This window comes from Dama dama, chromosome 3 (genome assembly GCF_033118175.1).
Source record: "Dama dama isolate Ldn47 chromosome 3, ASM3311817v1, whole genome shotgun sequence".
NCBI lineage: Eukaryota > Metazoa > Chordata > Mammalia > Artiodactyla > Cervidae > Dama > Dama dama.
This window is the reverse complement of record NC_083683.1, coordinates 27,583,370-27,604,593: the sequence shown is the minus strand read 5'-3', so window position 1 is coordinate 27,604,593 and position 21,224 is coordinate 27,583,370. Positions and strand designations below refer to the sequence as shown.

Here is a 21,224-nt window from a genome sequence, read left to right as displayed (position 1 = left end):
AGCCTAGTCCACCAGGCTCCCATATCTGCTTTTCACTGCAATTTTGCTGTTCTCTCACTGATGTTTGACTTCATTTGATCCTCACAATAATCATACTAAGCGGCACGTTCTCTCCTTTTTACAGATGAAGAAAATCAAATAATTATACACTATGAGTGGCAAAGAATTGGGAGATCTGTATAAATCTCAGACTATGTTCATTGTAAATGTCAATAATCTACTGTATTTAAAGAGTACAGCATTCCATTGTAGAATTATTAATACATTCAAACAACTTTATTTCATCCTTCATTGGCAAAACAGCAACACAAACAGAAAAACAGCATGAAGCTTCAATAGGCAAATATTGAATACATCTCAAAAAACAGACATCTATGAGACAGTAAATAGCTAACTAAACATTAAATAATAATAACCTAATTTAAAACAGTTGTAATGCGGAAAAAATAAAATAAAAACCCAAGCTCTCTCTCCACTATTTAGCAACTGATGCTATATTTCCCCATTCCTTATTATTCAGGTAACTATTATACGGATGTATATACATATGTACGTGTGGCATTTTTCCTTTTTTAAAAGCACTGAATTTAAAATTCTTAATTCTAGGCAAAGCAAACTCTTTAAGAATAAAAGGTTCTGTGATACACACCTTACCACTCTGTTCAAAAGAAAAGAACACATTACTGGAAGGTAAAAGGTGAGGACTTAATCCAGCTGTTAACATGAATTCATTATATTATTACACCAAATGAATTTGTACAAGTCACACAGCTTCTCTGGTTATGTGAAAAACTTGCAAACTAAGGGAAATTTTCAATTACATCCTTAATATCCACTCAGAATTTAAATAATCTAAAATCCTATTGTTCTATGATCTGTCTCTAAGCAGATCGCTCTTTGTGACTATCTAAATTAAAATTGTCACTATTAGCTGATTACATTTGCCAGAATAAACACTAGCAATAAAAGAGTATCTTAATTTTAAAATCTATGGCAGACTTTAAAAAAAAAAAACAAAAATTGAGTGAAACTGAAAGAATCCTACAAAACAACTTTCTAATAGATGAGAATATAATTTCATGTTGCAGTTATATACATAACAGAATTTCAGCTGAACACCTTAAGTTCATTTGATTCTGTAATAAATCAATAAACCTAATTTTTCTTGGAAATTGTATAGATTTTGCAGCAAGTGTTAAACTGCCATATCCAATAGTCTGAAAAATACATATTATTATTAAACAGTATAAATCTGCCAGGCGCCTTAAAAAGAGCTGATAAAAGTTAACTCCATTTGACCTGATGATGTTGCATAGAGTTCTTAGAATCCAGGAGTTCAATTCCACTGGCATGTGCAGTCTATAGGTTCCTGGAGCGTGTGCAGGACTTCAGTGCCATTGCCCGAGCAATAGAGTGGCACGGTCAAGTTGCGCACCCCGTTTTCACGACAACACTTACAGAATCTTAGATGGCTCTCAATATTGATGTTATATATGGTAGCTGATGGGCATTTTCCATCACAAGATGCAACATTTATCTGTAAGGAGAGACAATGAGAAAAATGTCTTAAAACTTTTAAAACAGTGATATTGATTCCACTAAGGTAGAGTCCCTTGGACAGCAAGGAGATCCAACCAACCATCTTAAAGAAATCAGTCCTGAATATTCATTGGAAGGACTGATGCTGAAGCTGAAACTCCAATTCTTTGGCCACCTGATGAGAAGAACTGACTCATTTGAAAAGACCCTGACGCTGGCAAAGATGGAAGGTGGGAGGAGAAGGGGACAACAGAGGATAAGATGGTGGTATGGCATCACCAACTCAATGGACATGGGTTTGAGTAAGCACCAGGAGTTGGTAATGGACAGGGAGGCCTGGTATGCTGCAGTCCATGGCGTCGCAAAGAGTTGGACACGACTGAGCAACTGGACTGAACTGAAGGTAGCATATTGATTGTCTAAGATGGCAATCTGACACAACTCAAAGAATGAAATATGCACACATAACTAGATAGATCTAGGAATATATTAATCACAATTCTAATGATTCTATTTAAGTTGTATCATATCACAACTAAGTAGACTACAGAATCATATAGGTCTTGTAAAAGTGGACAAACTTAGACTTAAGACTATTTTTGCTAATTAAAATTGCATACTTAAGACAATATATGGTCAAGTATATTTAGATTTAAATTTCCATCTCTCTGGATTGAAATTATCATTCAGAACTGCTGATTATTTATCCCAAGAATAAATTTTCACTTCTTCACAAACCGAATATGTCAATATTAGAATGTAGGAATAATCTGAAAGTTAAATATTTTAAGTGTTGGCATTTTGTTTGCTTACAAACTTATCAGTGCTGACACACATATACTTCCAGAAAGACAGAACCTGTAATAACAAATTAAATTTATCCACTTACAGAGCTTTGACTTATACAGTCCTGTTTCCTTATAATTGACTTAATAATGACTTTCTGGCATATTCTTTCTTCTCGTTTGCCTGATAAAATATAGAATATATTTATTCATCCAAAGGTTCATGTCAAATTGTTTCTTAATTCAATTAAACATATGAATATATTTAAAATTGAAAACTGATAGATTTATATGAAACATATTTCTACAATGAGATAGTTGAAACTTTACTCTTATGTAGTTTATGTTCAATATTTATTTTCAATTTCTAAATAGATTTTCTCACATATTATCTTGCTTTATATGTATATCTCTTTACCTTATTGTTTTAGAATAATTATTACAATTATAAATCAAACATATTCCACACATGGAGTAATGTTAACATCAATCTGTGTGTGCAGTGTATATTTTAATATTATACAGAAAAAAATCTTAAGTACAAAACAAAAGACTCAGCTTGAGCATGAGCAAGAATAAGCATAAGAGGAACCAGAGATCAAATTGCCAACATCCAAAGGATCATCGAAAAAGCAAGAGAGTTCCAGAAAAACATCTATTTCTGCTTTATTGACTATGACAAAGCCTTTGACTGTGTAGATCACAATAAACTGTGGAAAATTCTGAAAGAGATGGGAATACCAGACCACCTGACCTGCCTCTTCAGAAACCTATATGCAGGTCAGGAAGAACAGTTAGAACTGGACATGGAACAACAGGCTGGTTCCTAATAGGAAAAGGAGTACGTCAAGGCTGTATATTGTCACCCTGCTTATTTAAATTATATGCAGAGTACATAATGAGAAACGCTGGGCTGGAAGAAGCACAAGCTGGAATCAAGATTGCCGGGACAAATATCAATAAACTCAGATATGCAGATGACACCACCCTTATGGCAGAGAGTGAAGAGGAACTAAAAAGCCTCTTGATGAAAGTGAAAGAGGAGAGTGAAAAAGTTGGCTTAAAGCTCAACATTCAGAAAACTAAGATCATGGCATCTGGTCCCATCACTTCATGGCAAATAGATGGGGAAACAGTGTCAGACTTTATTTTTGGGGGGGCTCCAAAAATCACTGCAGATGGTGACTGCAGCCATGAAATTAAAAGACGCTTACTTCTTGGAAGGAAAACTATGACCAACCTAGACAGCATATTAAAAAGCAGAGACATTACTTTGCCAACAGAGGTCCATCTAGTCAAGACTATGGTTTTTCCAGGGGTCATGTATAGATGTGACAGTTGGACTGTGAAGAAAGCTGAGGGCTGAAGAATTGATGCTTTTGAACTGTGGTGTTGGAGAAGACTCTTGAGAGTCCCTTGGACTGCAAGGAGATCCAACCAGTCCATCCTAAAGGAGATCAGTCCTGGGTGTTCATTGGAAGGACTGATGCTGAAGCTGAAACTCCAGTACTTTGGCCACCTCATGTGAAGAGTTGACTCATTGGAAAAGACCCTGATGCTGGGAGGGATTGGGGGCAGGAGGAGAAGGGGATGACAGAGGATGAGATGGCTGGATGGCATCACCGACTCGATGGACATGAGTTTGAGTAAACTCCGGGGGTTGGTGATGGACAGGGAAGCCTGGCGTGCTGCAGTTCATGGGGTTTCAAAGGGTCCAACATAACTGAACAACAGTCTCTTACACTTGGTCATTCTCATTCCTGCATCTCCAACGACAGCATGGCCTGAGACTCAGTGGTGGTGACAGAGGGCAAGCTATTTCGTGTCTTATGATGCTTTCATGCATTGGTTACTTCATTAATACTTTTATTGTCATACAAGTTTTAAAAGAAAGATGAGTCAAGAGAGAAACATCTTTCACATGACCTGTAAGTCCTTATCCTCTTCTGTCACTTTAACCCCTATGCTGTGACTGCACTTGGCCACTTCCTCCACTGTGAACACTCTCCACTCTTCCTGGCTGGCTCCCGAGGACATTCAGTCTCTACTCAAGTGACACCTCATCAGAGGCGCATTCTCTAATCACCCACTTAAATGAACTACCCAATCCCCCTCCCTCTCCATCCCTTGATTTCTGCACTGTTGTTCTTTGTACCATTCGTCAGCGCCTGAGGTAACGGTGTGCATTTACCAGTTACTGCTTCCTCCCCTTCTCGATAACATGAGCTATGCGTGCAGATTGTTTCATCCTCTATCATAGTCCCAGTACCTAAAGAGTGTCTGCCACACAGAGGCACTCAACAAACATTTGTTTGTGTTCATTCATTCAATAAGTGAAACTGGGACACCTAGCTGATTGAATTTGTTTGTGCCAAGAGCCATTTTCTATTCATTCCTCAGTGTCTTTATAATTGTTAACACGTGTTGTTTCGCATAGTACCTGTGATAATAGCCAACATCTGCAGTCTTTCTGATAAAGCCTGGTCACCCAAAAGCAAAGACTACAAAATGCTTTGGCATTTTCTCTAATGCCAAAGCAGAAACTACCTCACAGGTTCTTACACATCAGATTGGAGAAAACGAGGCAGCTTGTTACTATTCTGCAACTTCAAGGAGCTGGGCCAAACTGAACAATCCTGAGGCCAGGCCCTGGACAGACTTAAGTCTACCACTGATTATGAGTGTAATCTACTTTTCTGAACCTTCGTTTCCTCAGCTGTAAGGGAAATCATACCTATTTCCCCACATACTTCTCAGAACTGTGGTGAAGACTGGTTGCCGTGTTATCTGCAATGGGTTTAATAGAGTGTTGGCGTGTGGCTGACAATCAATAGTAGTAATATGATCAGTCAAACAGATATTCCCTTCTCTGCCCTCAGAAAACATAAATATATTCACTTCTCTAATAATAAACATGGGGTTATAGAATTCTTGTGACTAAGAATCCAATGCTACACAATGGCATTATTAACCTGAATCGTGTTGAAGTCTTTTTCCCAAAAGCTTCTGTAAACAATATTAAAATTACTGTTTATGCCATATTTTCTAACATTTATACTTTTATCTGGACATAAACTCATAAGTAGTTGAAAAATAAATTCATAAGCATACAAATAAAAGTTGCACAAATACCCCTCTATTCTATTTCACCTTTAACATGACCTTTAATGTCCTTATCCTCTTTTATCACTTTCACTCCTGTTCTATGACTGCACTTTGCCATTTCCTCTACTTTGAATACTCTTCGAAGGGTGTTATAAAGCACTATGAAATAAACCATATAATTCAAATAAATATAAATTTATGTATAAATATAAGTTTATTTACATCTATGGGATATTTTATATACATATTATTTAAATATAACTCACTAAATTGGTATTTCTCAAATGTATTAATTATACAGAACCATAGATTTGTTCAAATAGGTTTGGAAAATATCATACTCTCTATGTCCTTATTGGAGTCTCATAACAATTTTGTGTAGTTTAAAGCACATAGAGTTCTTGAAACCATAGAGTACTTTTTAAACTTAAGCCCTACTGAAATTCTGTGCAATACCTTTTGAGAAAGACTTTTCTAATATTTAAATTAAATTTAGATTAAAATTCACCTAAATTAAAAACTCTATTTATGCTCTAGAAGATAAAGACTAAATTACAAAATAACCACTTGCCATAAAAACATTTAAATAATATACACTACAAAATACATTTCCCTCATTGCAACATAAGAAGTGAATCTTATGAGAAAAATCATAATCATGAACAATTAAAACTAATCAAATTAATGTATATAATTTGTCCTCACTTACAGATCCTGCAACAGCCTTCATTATAAAGCTTCACAATCCCTTCATTCTAGGATGAGAGAAAGAATAGTGTTAAAACTCAATGTTTGTTCATTTCCTCCTAGATTAGAAACAGAAAACTAACTTTTCAATATATTTACTAAATATCACAAAGACTTTTATAGAAAAAGGATTGAAACAACTATATCTAATAACGATTTTTATTTTTAAAATTAGGAGCGGATATTTTAAATTTTTTTAAATATTGTTATTTCTTCATAAGTAATATGAAAAAGAGTGCATAAAGATTAACTTACTTGAAAGAACACATTTAAAATACAACAAAAGATTTTCTTACCAAGTCGAGAGGTACTCTAAACAGAGATCAGTGTTTTTTTTTAGACTCCTTGAAATAAACTACTTTTTGAAACGAGACTGAGTTCCTGAATATAACTGAATGTTAAAATGATATCTCTTTTTCTCTAATATTTTATTATTTTAAACAAATCTTCTACTTCTGAATGTCTCTTGCCAAAGGCTAAATTAAGAAAATTTCATTGATTATCTTTTGGAATTCTTACCATAATTTCCTGATTGCTTTTAGTAACTCACTAATTGTAATTCAAATAAAAGAATAATTTATTCTAGAAAAATGGATTTGTGAAATAAGATGATGCCTAAGATTCTTTAAAGAGCTAAAATTCTATTACCTTGGTACATATTATATCTTGTTATTCAGCCAGCTAGCTAACTATCATCACTAAAAGGGCACATGTTAAAAAAAATCAATGAAATCATGCTATTTCTTTACACTGAAATAAAAATACTGCCTCACACAATAAAGTTTACTTTTCATTAGGGATTATTATTTCCTAAATAATTAAGGCTACAAGAATCTTTTTAAAAAACTATGTGACTTTCAAAAATCTACTGTCCCAACGGGCTCTTCTCTGGGAGAATAAGGAATTGGAAGAGCAAACTGAAGGATCGGCTATGCCCTGGCATAAGTTGAGCTTCACAGTGGCCCATGCGCAGAGAATCTGTGACAAAGTTCACTTAGGCCAGCATGCATTAAAAAGCAAATGACATCAAAAATCTGCTGTGTGTTTAAGTAAGAGAAACTTGACCAAGTTCAGATCAATTAGTTTATTAATCCATATTGAAAGAGAGGCTAAGTCGGCTAATCAAAAGATTTTTCAATAATCCTTTGGTCTACATATTAAAAACCCAGAGATAGTATCATGTCCACTCAGAGTCAAAATTATTTGGAGTGCCATATACAACTCAAACTGTCAAACAGGAAATATAACCAAGCTTTTATGTATATATGAAAATAAAACATTTACCAAAATAAATAAACCAGGTATGTATGACCTTGGAAAACATATTAATGTGCATTTTAAAAATTATATTTAATGCTAAATTTTCTCTGCTATAACAAAGTACAAACCATTTTGCATTCAGTCTCATTAAAAGGTGGACAGACCATACTGTAGTTAAGAATCATTGTCCCTTCATCAGTCTTAACACATTCAAATGTTGTACAATTATAGTGCCAGGTGCTCCCCTCCTAAAAATAAAAGAGAAAGATTCTGTTTGCTTATTAAAATCTGCTATATTTCATAAGTATAATGTTTCCTATCTTACTGAATCAAAAGTCAAGTCAAGATTTAGAGAGCTTCTTGTGACATAAAATATCTGTCTGGAACTGTACCAAAACCTATCTAAAATGATTAAAAATATGTGTATGTGGCAGGTGGGTGGGTGTGTTTGGTTTCATACTATAAGTGAGATGTAAACGTGGAACAAAACAATAGAGAGGAAAGAAGCAACTCAGCGTCTTTTTCTACTACAAAATTAATTATCTAATTTGGCCAAGTGTCAAAGGTCTTGCTCTAATATTCCCTCACTAATTATAAAACAACAAATCATATTAGTTAATATGACTCCTCACTTGAGGCGTGTTTGTTTTTTCTTCTACTCCCTTATCACCAAAAAATTTAAAAATCTTTGGATGATAGTGATTATTCACTTACAGTTCTAGTTTTCTATACCTTCTGGTTATTTTTAAATGTATCCCTATTCTCTAACAAATTTTTAAGATAGTAATTGTTTATTTAACTCCTGATTTCAGAATTCCTATTTACAAATAAAATCAGCTGAAACTAATTATACTATAATTATTAGGCTGCAATTGTTAATCTATATATTTTTTTATAACCAGAATTTTAAAACGTTAGTCAAACTCTGACTTGAAGATTCCTTGTGGACCAGCAAAAATTCTGACAAGCTTCCCTTTCTGTAGATTCTATTTTAATTTATAAATGTCTTCAGATCCTCTATGAACCTCAACTGGAAAAGATCTACAAGTCCAGGTCTAAAAGAAGATAAAACATTCAAAATCAAATATCAATTCTAATATTCAATTCAAGTAGTATGTTCTAATTTATCTGGAATCAAAAATTAGTTGTTCCATAGGAATTAGATTTCTAGATAAATAAAACTTATCTTTGAAAGAGCCAAGAGTTATTATAACAATCTTGATGAATATTTACCTATATTACTTGTGTTCACTATAAATATTCTAAACATAATTTAATCTTTTATTTACATGTAAGAGTTATCACTGTGAATACTGATTATATACACCAATTGTTTCTGGATTATTGACATCTATAGAGTTTATTTTGCTCTTTACTAAAATCCCCACATTACTGTATATTTTCAAGTAACCTCTGATTCATTTCTCTCACTGACACATGTCTTCTCATTATTTTTATAAGCTTGCTTTTTCAAGACTCCCTCTTTAAAAAAATATAATATGAAGCAGAAACATTGCTATGATTAAACAGATAAATAATATCAACATTATCTAAATCAATAACACTATTTTTCACATAATTATAAAACAAATGGGCAATAAGCATATGTTATATTGTTATAAAGTAAGATAATTGCTAACTTTTTCTTACTTAGTAAAATACACAGGATTGGAGAAATCTGTTTTTCTTTTGGGTATATAGCTAATTCCATGTAACTAAGAATACCATAAATAAGACCTCCATATAATTAAACTATTAATGGAAAAACTTAAGGATAGCAATAATAAATTGGAATTATCCTCAGGTAATGCAAATTATAATCAGAATTTGTGACCCTCCTAAATCTGATGACCTCCCTAATAACTGTACTAAAATTGCATGGTTCCCTTCTTCTGTTCTAAAAAAGGGAAAGAGTAGGTCAGTCTGCAAACCTACATAGAGTTATTATGAGATAATGGAAGAATTCTGAATAATTATTATATTGTGGAAAGGTGTGATACAGCATTCATTACTCTTGAAATCTTCTTTTAAAAATTTTCAAATATCTTGAATATTTTCTTATTTCTTACCTACTGAAATCTTCAATACCTGAAATAATAAAGTACTAACATCTTGAGTTTCAGACTTTTGTTAAAATGTTTCATTTCAAATGAGTGACTAAAATAACACTCTTTTCCGTTGTTCTAATTATTAGAACTCAACATTTCTCAAAGCCCATTCCTAACATCTGCGGGAAAAGTAAGCTTCTGATAAAGAATCATGGACTTTAAAATGTTAACTATGTCTTGTGTGTTGCAAGTGTGCTCTGCATGGGTGTGCTTACTGTATGTAGAATACTGTGTGTGAAAGAGAGAGATTTTTCAAATTTATGTGAACACCTTATTCAGAAAATAGCATGGAGTGCTACCCTCCGGAGGAATACATTTTAGGAACGAAGTAATTCATACCTCATATATAACTGTTGTTCCATTTTCCATTTGAAATTTGCAGGATATATTTTTGCAGGTACCACAACAATCATAATCACTTGGAGATGGAGTATACACCTGGTGCTGTGCATAGTAATAATAATTTGAATTAGCCAAAAACAGTACTGATATTTTTAATGAAATAATTCTGAAAGTGCTTCCCATTATAACATATGCTCTCATAGGGAGGGTCAAGAGGAAGAGGACATATGCATACTATGGTTGATTCATGTTGATGTGTGGCAGAAACCAGCACAACATTGTAAAGTGATTATCCTCCAACTAAAAATAAATTTTAAAAATTATGCTCTCTTAGAATATCTGTAAGCATTTCTAAGGTTGAATTTGAGGCATATCAAATATCTTTATATAGCTGTATTGGAGGTGAAGTAGTTGTTAACATCCAAGATTCATCAAGCAGATGTAAAAAGCTCAGGTCAAACAAGCTGTATAGAAAATAAGACTCCTGGGATTTCCCTGTGGCCCAGGGGTTAAGAATCTGCTTGGCAATGCAAGGACATGGGTTCAATCCCTGGTGCAGGAAGATTCCACATGCCGTGAGGTGACTAAGCCCATGTGCCGCAACTAAGACCCAATGCAGCCAAATACGTGAATAAATAAATATTTTTTAAAAAAAAAGAAAATAAGACTCCTGAAATTCAAGGTTATACACAGGAAAAGGATACTGTATTATATAGATACATTACAAATTGATAGATTTTTAAAGCACTATTCAAGTGTATATTTTTAAATTATAGAGTATTTACTTGTTCAAATTCTACAGCTGCCATTTTAAGATTAATTAGCTTGTACCAGAATGACTTAGAAAAAATACTTACAATATCACATTCTTTTGAACAATTCACCATTGTAAAGTTCAGAGTGTGGAAGCCTGTATGGTTATCTTTTTCTTCAAGACACTCTACCATGTAACAAAAATCCCCTTCCAAATACCTTATCATAGATTGGCCAGGATTCAATACTGATATTTCTTGAAATACACACACATCATCCTTTTCTAAGAAAAGATAAAAAGTCAACAAAGTATGATATTCAGGTTTTTTAATTAATCAATCAATAGAACTTTTATTTAAGACTATGTTTTTATTGTGATGTGCAATTTTTTAAAAAACCAATAAAGATCTTTAACCTTATATATTGTTAATGGCTCAAGAGTTCACTTAATAATGAATGTGACATTTATTCTTTAACATACAGCAAGAAATCATATATAAACTCAACTACTATTTACTGTTTGAACTTTCTCTAAAATCTATAATATATAGCATATTCTAGAATTTTAGCCTAAAGTGATCATCAAGCTATTTGCTATTCCCACCTCTGGAAACATAACATGACAATTTGGGGGAGTGGATATAAATGAAGGCAAAAATATAAATCAATAACAGTAGGCCTCTTCATGAAGGGATTGCATGATGTTTCATGTTTTTGTTATTTTGAGAGAAAATTTTTCAATTTTATTGTGCTGCAAAATATATAATTATATAAGTCATCCTTTACAGTGAAGGTAGCTGATTTAATGCGCTATCACATCTTTGAAAGTGGCTTTAGGTAGGCTAGAATAGTAATGAAGAATTCAGCTCAGAAACTCTTTGTGCCTTGCCAATGCTGGGTTTAATTCTTCTCTCATATAAAAATGCCAAAGTTTCAAGATATTGAACAAATGTTTATTTTCTATTAACCTACATAATATGAAGATTTGTTATTTCATAGAAAAATCAACCTTATGCCATGCAGTGTCAACATCAATAATAATACAAGAATGAACAAAAATCTCTCACTTTTAGCTGTTATCTATTTTTAAATTAAATTATATAAACAAAAAAGAACTTTGGCATCAACTTTAAATTCTGTGAAGCCTCTGAAAAAGAATAATTTTTATGTCTTGTTAACAAGTTTCTGAGCGACTTCACTTATGAAGTTTCTCAGAACATTTAGGAATATTACACAAGAGGAAATTAAAGAATAAAAAGTACACTTTTTATACTCAAAAACTGGCATGGCTTAAAATGTGTAATATATCTCAAAAATAATTTTGAATTTTTTTTAAAATTAAGATTAATTTAATTTTTAATTTTAATAGTGAATATACCAATAATATGATTATGATTTAAAAGTTTCAAAGACATAGTTACCACAGAGATACTGTACACATCCACAGTCGCTCTGAAAGTTGTAGTCTATTGCAGTAAATTCTCCCTATTAGAAAGATATTATTATTATATGACTTACCAGCATAGTGTATTGTATTACCATTGAAAAAAATACACAATATAACATCTAATAAGTATCCTACCCCACAACCACACAGCAACTTCATAGTAAATATTTGTTCAGGAACAAGCTTTGATTAACCCAGCATAATTAGTAACCTAAGGAAAAAACTCACAATAAGCAACATGATCATAGACCACATAGTCTGTCTAAACCTTACTTTCCTTAGCTATTAAATGAATGGAGATGGATAAGATGATCTTTATGGTTTGTCCTAACTTTAAAATTATACTGTTTGACTCCGATCTTCTAGTGGGCAATTCAAGATAAGAGAATGTTCACTAATCCTAGAAACTTCTCTTGAGGAAAATGTTCTTGGTCTGCTCTATAGAGGTGGCCCAGAACTCTGACGTACGCACAGAGCAATGCTGCTGTAGCATATAAAACAAGAGCAGAAGGGTGAATGATTAATAACACAGGCTCAGGAACAACACCGCCCTTCTGCCAGTCTTGCTAGCTGTGTGATCGAGGGCAGGTTACGTAACCAGTCTGCTCCTCACCTTCCTCATTTACAAAATGGCGACAATACTGTCTGCCTCTTAGAACTGTTGAAAGAAACAAATGGATCAACATATATAAGGGCTTCACATAAGCTGATGTACAGGAAGCGCTATAATCTGTCTCTCTCTCTGCTCTGCGCTGCTGTCTGCTCAGTCGTGTCTGCCTCTTTGCAACCCATGGAGTATCGCCCACCAGGCTCCTCTGTCCATGGCATCTTCCAGGCAAGATAGTAAGGAAATTGCTGTCATGACCAACGCTTAAACTTTTCTTTACTAGGAAAACTGTATTGGTTCTTCTCAAGTAGGACTCAGGCCTAAAGTTGCAAGAAATGTATTTTAAACATCAACTTTTCCTGGGTATCTTTAATTTTCATATGACAGTAATAAACACTGATTATCAACACAAAAAATAACTCAAATAAATTCATAGTAATATATAAAAGGCACTTCCTCCAAAAAGTAATATTCTACTTTTTATAGTGCTTTATGGATTGCATAGTAATTTCATAAACATTAACATATTTGATGTTTTCTGACTTTTAGTCATTATACAATTCCAGTGGGACTAGAAATAAAATATTAGAAATATAGAGTTAAAAATAGTAATAAATCAAGCTCTCCCATTGCATAAACTATTCCAAAAGATTAGATAAGTAAGTAGGCTCTCACTAACTTTTTTAAGTCACTTAACCTGTTTTCCAATAGTTAGAGCACAATGCCCACAGTGTCCGCTCAAGCTTAGGCTTAAATCTCCTCATCTTCCTTCCTAACTTGTTTCCTCTGAGATCCTACTCACAGATTTAGTTACATTTTTATTCTCATAAGTACCCAATGTCAATCAGAGGAAATAGCTCCTTGATTGTTCTACCAATACTTAATATTAATTGAATATGATGGTATTTTTTTTTTATCCTCAAGCAAGCATCCCTCCCCTTTACAGTCATAGCAAAATCACCTCAAAGTGTTTCCACTTTTTAGCTATTATGAATGGTGCCACTATGAACATTCAAGCTTTGTGTGGACGTATGTTTTCATTTCTCATGGATATATACTTAGGAGTGGAATTGCTGAGTCACACAGTAACTATATATTTAACCTTTTGAATAATTACCAGGCTGTCTTCCAAAGCAGCTAGTTTTGCATTCCCACAGCAGAGCATGAAGGTCCCAATTTCTCCACATCCTTGCCAACATGTGTTAATAGCTGTCATTTTAGTGAGTGTGAAGTGATCTCTCACTGTAGTTCTGATTTGCATTTGAAAAAGTGAAAGGGTTAGTGACTCAGTCGTGTCTGACTCTTTGTGACCCCACGGACTGAACTGCAAGCCTCCTTTGTCCATGGAATTCTCCAGGCAAGAATACCAGAGTGGGTAGCCACCCTCTTCTCCAGGGGATCTTTCGGATTCAGGGATCAAATTCGGTCCACACTATAGGCAGATCTTTACCATCTGAGTCACTAACTAATAGTTAATGATGTTAAGCAACTCTTCAAGTGCTCTTGTCCACTGCATATTTTATTTGGACAAATGTCTGGTTATATCCATAAAATTGAATATTATTGAAGAGTAAAAAAAGAAATGAAGTACTGATACATGCTACAACACAGATGAATCTTGACAACCTTATGCTAAGCGAAAGGAATCACAAAAGACCACATCTTATATGACTTCATTTACATGAAATATTAAGAATAAGAAAATTTATAGAGATAGAGAATATATTGTGATTTCCTAGGTTGAGGGAGTTTTGAGGGACACAAGTAACTCCTAAGAGGTGCAGAGTTTCTTGGGGCAGAGGGTGATACAATTTTTCTGTAATTGATTGTGCCAATGGTTGCACAATCTGTAAGCAAAATAAAAACCATTTAATTTCACACTCTAAATGGCTGAATTGTATGATATGGGAATTATATTTCAATAAAGCTGTTAGTAAAAAAGAAATATATTATTAAATATTTGTTTCAGTGTCAAAGACAAGGTACTTTAAAAAAAACACTGTGGCCTGTAGTCTGCCAGGCTCCTCTGTCCATGCGATTCTCTAGGCGAGAATACTGGAGTGGGTTGTCATTTCCTTTTCCAGGGGATCTTCCTGACCCAGGAATTGAACCCAGGTCTCCTGCATTGCAGGCAGATTCTTTATTGACTGAGCTATGAGGGAAGCCCAAACATGTCTTCTTTGATAGATAAGGCCAGGAATATATTATCTATCTCAAGTCTTAGAGACATATCATAGAGGTAAATATTTAAAGGAAAAATAAAAATACTTGCAAAGTGTCATATCTAATGGTTATCCATATACTTGGATATAATGGTTATACATATAATGGATATCCATATCCATAAGTGTTCATCTAAAATAGTTAAATAAGTGATAACCAGAGTCATAACCTATTGTTTCTAAAAGTTAAATTTTTGTAATTCCTAGAAGGTTTGCATGTTCATAGATAACTCCTAAGAAGGTACACACAGCTAGTTACCTATTTATACCTCCTCCTCCTCTGAAACAAATGTATTGTTAGTACACTTTCTAAAAGAATCACTGGGAACACTTTCAATATTGAGATAATATATTTTCAATATTGTGCTTCATTTAAGACCAGTGGACTTATGTAGATATAAGACCGGAGGATTCAGGCACCAATGGACAAAATGATGGTGTGATCACTTACCAAGAACCAGACATCCTGGAATGCGAAGTCAAATGGGCCTTTGGAATCATCACTACGAACAAAGCTAGTGGAGGTGATGGAATTCCTGTTGAGCTATTTCAAATCCTAAAAGATGATGCTGTGAAAGTGCTGCACTCAATATGCCAGCAAATCTGGAAAACTCAGCAGTGGCCACAGGACTGGAAAAGGGCAGTTTTCATTCCAATCCCAAAGAAAGGCAATGCCAAAGAATGCTCAAACTACCACACAACTGCACTCATCTCACACTCTAGCAAAGGAATGCTCAAAATTCTCCAAGCCAGGCTTCAACAGTACGTAAACCGTGAACTTCCAGATATTCAAGCTGGATTTAGAAACGGCAAACAAACAAGAGATCAAATTTCCAACATCTGTTGGATCATTGAAAAAGCAAGGGAGTTCCAGAAAAACATATACTTTTGTTTTATTGACTATGCCAAAGCCTTTGACTGTGTGGATCACAACAAACTGTGGAAAATTTTTAAAGAGATGGGAATACCAGACCACCTTACCTTACCTGCCTGTTGGGAAATCTTTGTGCAGGTCAAGAAGCAACAGTTAGAACTGGACATGGAACAACAGACTAGTTCCAAATTGGGAAAGGAGTACATCAAGGTTATATATTGTCACCCTGCTTATTTAACTTATATGCAAAGTACATCATGTGAAGTGCTGAACTGGATGAAGCACAAGCTGGAATCAAGATTGCCGGGTGAAATACCAATAACCTCAGATATGCAGATGACACCACACTTATGGCAGAAAGCAAAGAAGAACTAAACTGCCTCCTGATAAAAGTGAAAGAGGAGAGTGAAAAAGTTGGCTTAAAACTCAACATTCAGAAAACTAAGATCATGGCATCTGGTCCCATCATCTCATGGCAAATAGATGGGGAGACAGTGGAAACAATGAGAAACTTCATTTTTTTGGGCTCCAAAGTCACTGCAGATGGTGACTGCAGCCATGAAATTAAAAGACACTTGCACCTTGGAAGAAAAGCTATGACCAACCTAGACAGCATATTAAGAAACAGAGACATTACTTTGCCAACAAATGTCCATCTAGTCAAAGCTATGGTTTTTCCAATAGTCATGTATGGTTGTGAGAATTGGACTATAAAGAAAGCTGAGCACCAAAGAATTGATGCTTTTGAACTGTGGTGTTGCAGAAGGCTTTTGAGAGTCCCTTGGACTGCAAGGAGATCAAACCAGTCCATCCTAAAGGAAATCAATTCTGAGTATTCATTGGAAGGACTGATGCTGAAGCTGAAACTCCCAATACTTTGGCCACCTGATGTGAAGAACTGACGCAATGGAAAAGACCCTGCTGCTGGGAAAGATTGAAAGCAGGAGGAGAAGGGACAACAGAGGATGAGATTGTTGGATGGCATCGCCAACTCAGTGGACATGAGTATGAGTAAACTCCGGGAATTGGTGATGGACAGGGAGGCCTGGCATCCATGGGGTCACAAAGAGTCGGACACAACTGAGTGACTGAACTGAACTGAACTTCCAATCTCTAATAAAATATAAAATGTTGACTGCTCCCTATATCAAAGCAAACTTCTTTTAATTTACTTCATTACAACTTAAAGAGAATAATTCCATTTACTCTGAGAAGAAATCAGAAATGAAAGAAATAAAGGAAGAAAAAATTGATTTATATTATATTAAAATTCAGTCAAAATATGTGTTCTTACCACTTCACAAGTTGGCATAACAAGATTTTCACAGCTACATTCTAAAAGGCAAAAATCAACATGTTTATATTGATCATAATACTAATACAATGTAATAAGACTTTAAAATATAAAAATTAGTTACCACAATGCCATGTTGGACAACATTGACCAGATACATTTTCTTTCACAAGATTCATATCTTCTGCACAGTTGAATAGAGGCATAGGACAAAGATTTGGCTCACACACTAAATTTAAAAAATAACATGGGTAAAGATTAACTTCATTTAAATGCTAGATATCATTAGCTATCATTCACTAGCTATCATCCACTGCCATTACTGATGTACTGGGATCTCCCCAGAGCTGCCCGCCCACCACCCAGCTGCAATGTGTCAATAAGGACAGAACAAAGGACTCGCAAGCAGATACGACAATAGTACAGCTAGGACATGCTCCTTTGGTCAAGAGCCCTGAGAAATGGCAGGGGTCAAGAAGAGAAAGGAAGTGAAAAGGGTATGGAATCACTTGGAAATCTAGAAAGTCTAGGATGAGGAGAAACCTCATAGCTAATCTATTTTGGGGACGTAACAAAATTGTCCAAGAAGCACTCTGTATTTAATATACTAGAAATCAGCTAAGGTCTGATATAACCGTACAACTAACATGCACTGGCCTGAGCCTTCCCTGGTGATCCGTGGTTAAGAATCTGCCTGACAATGCAGGGGACATGGGTTTGGTCCCTGGTCTGAGAAGATCCCATGTGCCAATGGGCAACTAAGCCTGAGCGTCACAACTACTGAGCCCACACCCTAGAGCCCATGCGCCACAACTAATGCAGCCTACATGCCTACAGTCCATGCTCTGCAGCAGGAGAAGCCACCCCAGTGGGAATCCTGAGCACTGCAGTGAGGAGCGGCCCTTGCTCGCCACAACTAGAGAAAGCCCGAAGGCAGCAATGAAGGCCAAGTGCAGCCAAGACTAAACAAACAAAACAAATAAAAATTAGCTTTAAAAAAATTGTAAAAAGAGGCACTGGATTTCTTAAATGCCAAACATATCCAAATATGTTTAATTAATTAAAATATATTTACCACAGTAATATTGAGGACAACAGAAGTGTGTAGTATTAAGATCCACAGTGAGAAATTCTCCGTCAGTACACGGTGGAATAGGTTCAGTGCAAGGTTTGCAAACTAAAGATGAAACAAAAAGGCAAAGTCATGGTTGAGCTAAAAACAAACTAGTTAGAAGGTCAAATGACTGTACACATATAAAGTCAAAATAAAATACATTATATAAAACTTAACAGGAAACAAGGAAAATAAGGATTTAAAAAACAGATCTCCTTATTTGGTTATAAAAATAATACTATCTGAATGTATTATTTTATACTTTCCCAAGCACCATGATATAAGAAGAACCATCTTACCAGAGTACAGGACTTTGAGATCTCAGGAGTAATTTGTTCTTACTAGGATCGAAATACCATTGATTTACTTAACTTTTCTTAATTCACTACTCTTGATTACTCCAATTTATGGACGAACAATATAGTAGGCACATGTTCTTCTGAACTCTTAGTATCCTTCTTCCAACTTTGATGATAACTCTCAATGAATTTGAGGAAATGCCCCAACCACACAGTCTTGGAGTGACTCTTAATAAAGGTGCCTCATTCTTATCAGTCTTTGTGTAGGAAAAACCCACTTTAGATGAGTCAGAATATCTTTCTATATCATTTGAGTCATAGAGGCACATCAAGACAGGAAATAAATGGATGTGGCCGACTCAGTCATTAGTGACTGCCACCTAGAGAAGCTGGTTTCTCTCCTTCCCAGGGTTTGGCTGTTCTGCTTCATCTCAATCCTACAAAATCCTGATCCCCCAATTCTCCCAATAATTGGTTGTGTGTAGGCTATGCAGAATCAGTCAGTTGTCATTGCAAAGAAACTTAAATTATACACAAAGAAGTGCTGTGATCTACATGGGTTCATCTGAAACCTACATTAATCACCAGTCTTTGACATGATAATTCCCCAATGAAATGAAAAAGAGAGAACTGTTTATGTTTGAAAGCCCAGTTCATCAGACAGAATATACAGCACCAAATATAGTCCTTTTCTAGACACCTTTCATTTCTCTTTCGAGATCATTGTGCTTATACATTGTGCTTATACATATCCTATACAGCAGATGAAGTTTTAAAGAGCTACCCTGCATAGTAGAGTCCTTTATTTACGTTCTTCAGGAAAGTCAGGACTAAATTTTTTCTCTAAAAAGAACTATGTGGTAGCTTTATTTTTTAATTGATTATATTATCTTTGATTAGGTTTTGACTTATATACATAGTCTCTGTCAATAGGGACAAGTAGTACTAATTGTAATAATTGTCAATAATCATTTAAAATGCTATACCTTTTTTTTCTACCACTCTAATCTAGTTGAATTTTATGAGTATATTGGCAGAATATTGATTACCATGAGTTCCATGAAATTCACATCATATAAGAGATTTTCCTTTGATCTTTCCTCTTCTTCCAAGAAATTATCTCACAAAATACTTACCACAGAGAGGGGAAAAGCAGCAAGTCTCTTCCTCTTGAACCTGAATCATGAATTGATCTTCTCTGCATTCTGGTATTGAAATTGTGGGGCATTTGAATGGGTCACATTCTGCAAAAACACAAAGTTATTTGGAAATTTATATAGAGTAAGATGAATAAATTAAATAGTGTGGTTCATTTCTCTTTGAATTTAGTAATAATTAGTTCATTTAAAAAAATCTTAATCTTAGAAGAAATATATAGGCAATAGCAGGTTATTAATATAAAAAATAAGTATTTTACATAAAAACATATGTAAATATACATTTAAAATATATATATATACTTTATCTTAATCATATATACATGATTAATCATCTATATACATGTATGTGTTTGTGTATATATATATATATATATGTATATATACTGCTTTAAAATCTCAGCAGAAATATATAGGAAACAGCAGGTTTTTTTATATTTAAAACATACAAATGTATACACTTAAAATACACATTTATACTAAAATTAAGATCTCTAAAGTGAACTCATATATATATAATATATATAATAAATATAATTAAAGTTCATATATATACATATTTACAAAGAAGTCATAGGTTTAAAAAAAAACTACCTTTAGCAAGACAGTTCTGCAAACAATGTTTGATCAATTTTTTTGCAGACACAAAAATGAGAATCTAATCCACTACTCTGAGTGAACAATGAATATCACTTTTCCTAGTTCATTACTCACCACATTGGTACTGTGGACAGCAAGAAATGGGGCTATGGCCAACAACCAGTTTTTGACTATTTGTACATGTTGGAATGGCAGTTTCACACAAAGTCATGTCACATCCTGGAAATAATCAGAAATATAAAAAAATTGTGTACACAACTAAAATCCTGAGGTTCTAACTTAAAGCAGGAAAAGGATTCTCATTATCCTGTTTTTACACTGCTCACAGAATGGTCATATGTGAAAAGGCAGCAGATTTAAGGTTACCGATTATTGTCTTTGACCCTGGTTATCATAAGTCAAAGACTCCGAGACCCTCTTCTTGTCATGTCTTCCAGAATGTTATTAATTTATAATAGCTAGAGTTTTGCATGTCCGTTTGCAAAATCAACAAAACTATAATGAGGTAAAAGTTGCTTTGAGAAAATGTAATTTATGGCAAATAGTTACTTTAACCCTGGACATTTTTTTTTAACACCAAGCATCATACATGCCCTGTTTTTTCTCAAAGAATATCAACATTTTTTGTGGCATTAATAGGCTATAAGGCTTCAGCCTGCATACATACTGCAAACTTCCTTTGAACAGCAGGTCCACCTATCAACGAAGCCCAGGACAACTTCAGCTTCTCGTTCACAAATTGGCGAGGGCTGTTCATCACAGTCAGGTTCTATGGGAATAATGCTTCCATTCGCGAAACATTTGTACAGGGCACATTCGTCAATGCCCCCATTCCAAACTTCACCAGCAGTTCGAAGCTGGTCTTCACTGTCAGTGCATGCTTAAAAAGACAGTCAATGTTATATCACTTAGGACTTGGGCATGAAAATAAATCAAGCTGTGATGTTTTGATTTCAGACTGTGACTTGGTC

The 21,224-nt window shown here is 34.4% G+C and overlaps 1 protein-coding gene across 1 annotated transcript in view; it reads right to left on the bottom strand.

Annotated features, from left to right (window-relative positions):
• Positions 1-386: 386 nt before the first annotated feature.
• OTOGL (otogelin like) overlaps positions 387-21,224 on the bottom strand; it is a 171,149-nt gene continuing 150,311 nt past the window's right edge. The window contains exons 46-58 of the mRNA XM_061133064.1: positions 20,921-21,133; positions 20,368-20,472; positions 19,633-19,740; positions 18,159-18,260; positions 17,208-17,312; positions 17,084-17,124; positions 12,061-12,124; positions 10,744-10,922; positions 9,884-9,988; positions 7,565-7,684; positions 6,139-6,184; positions 2,429-2,508; positions 387-1,537 (exon numbers count right to left, since the gene is read on the bottom strand). Of these exons, the coding sequence (XP_060989047.1) occupies positions 1,337-1,537; positions 2,429-2,508; positions 6,139-6,184; positions 7,565-7,684; positions 9,884-9,988; positions 10,744-10,922; positions 12,061-12,124; positions 17,084-17,124; positions 17,208-17,312; positions 18,159-18,260; positions 19,633-19,740; positions 20,368-20,472; positions 20,921-21,133 (1,469 nt within the window). The 3' untranslated portion in view covers positions 387-1,336. The remainder of the gene's footprint in view (positions 1,538-2,428; positions 2,509-6,138; positions 6,185-7,564; positions 7,685-9,883; positions 9,989-10,743; positions 10,923-12,060; positions 12,125-17,083; positions 17,125-17,207; positions 17,313-18,158; positions 18,261-19,632; positions 19,741-20,367; positions 20,473-20,920; positions 21,134-21,224) is intronic.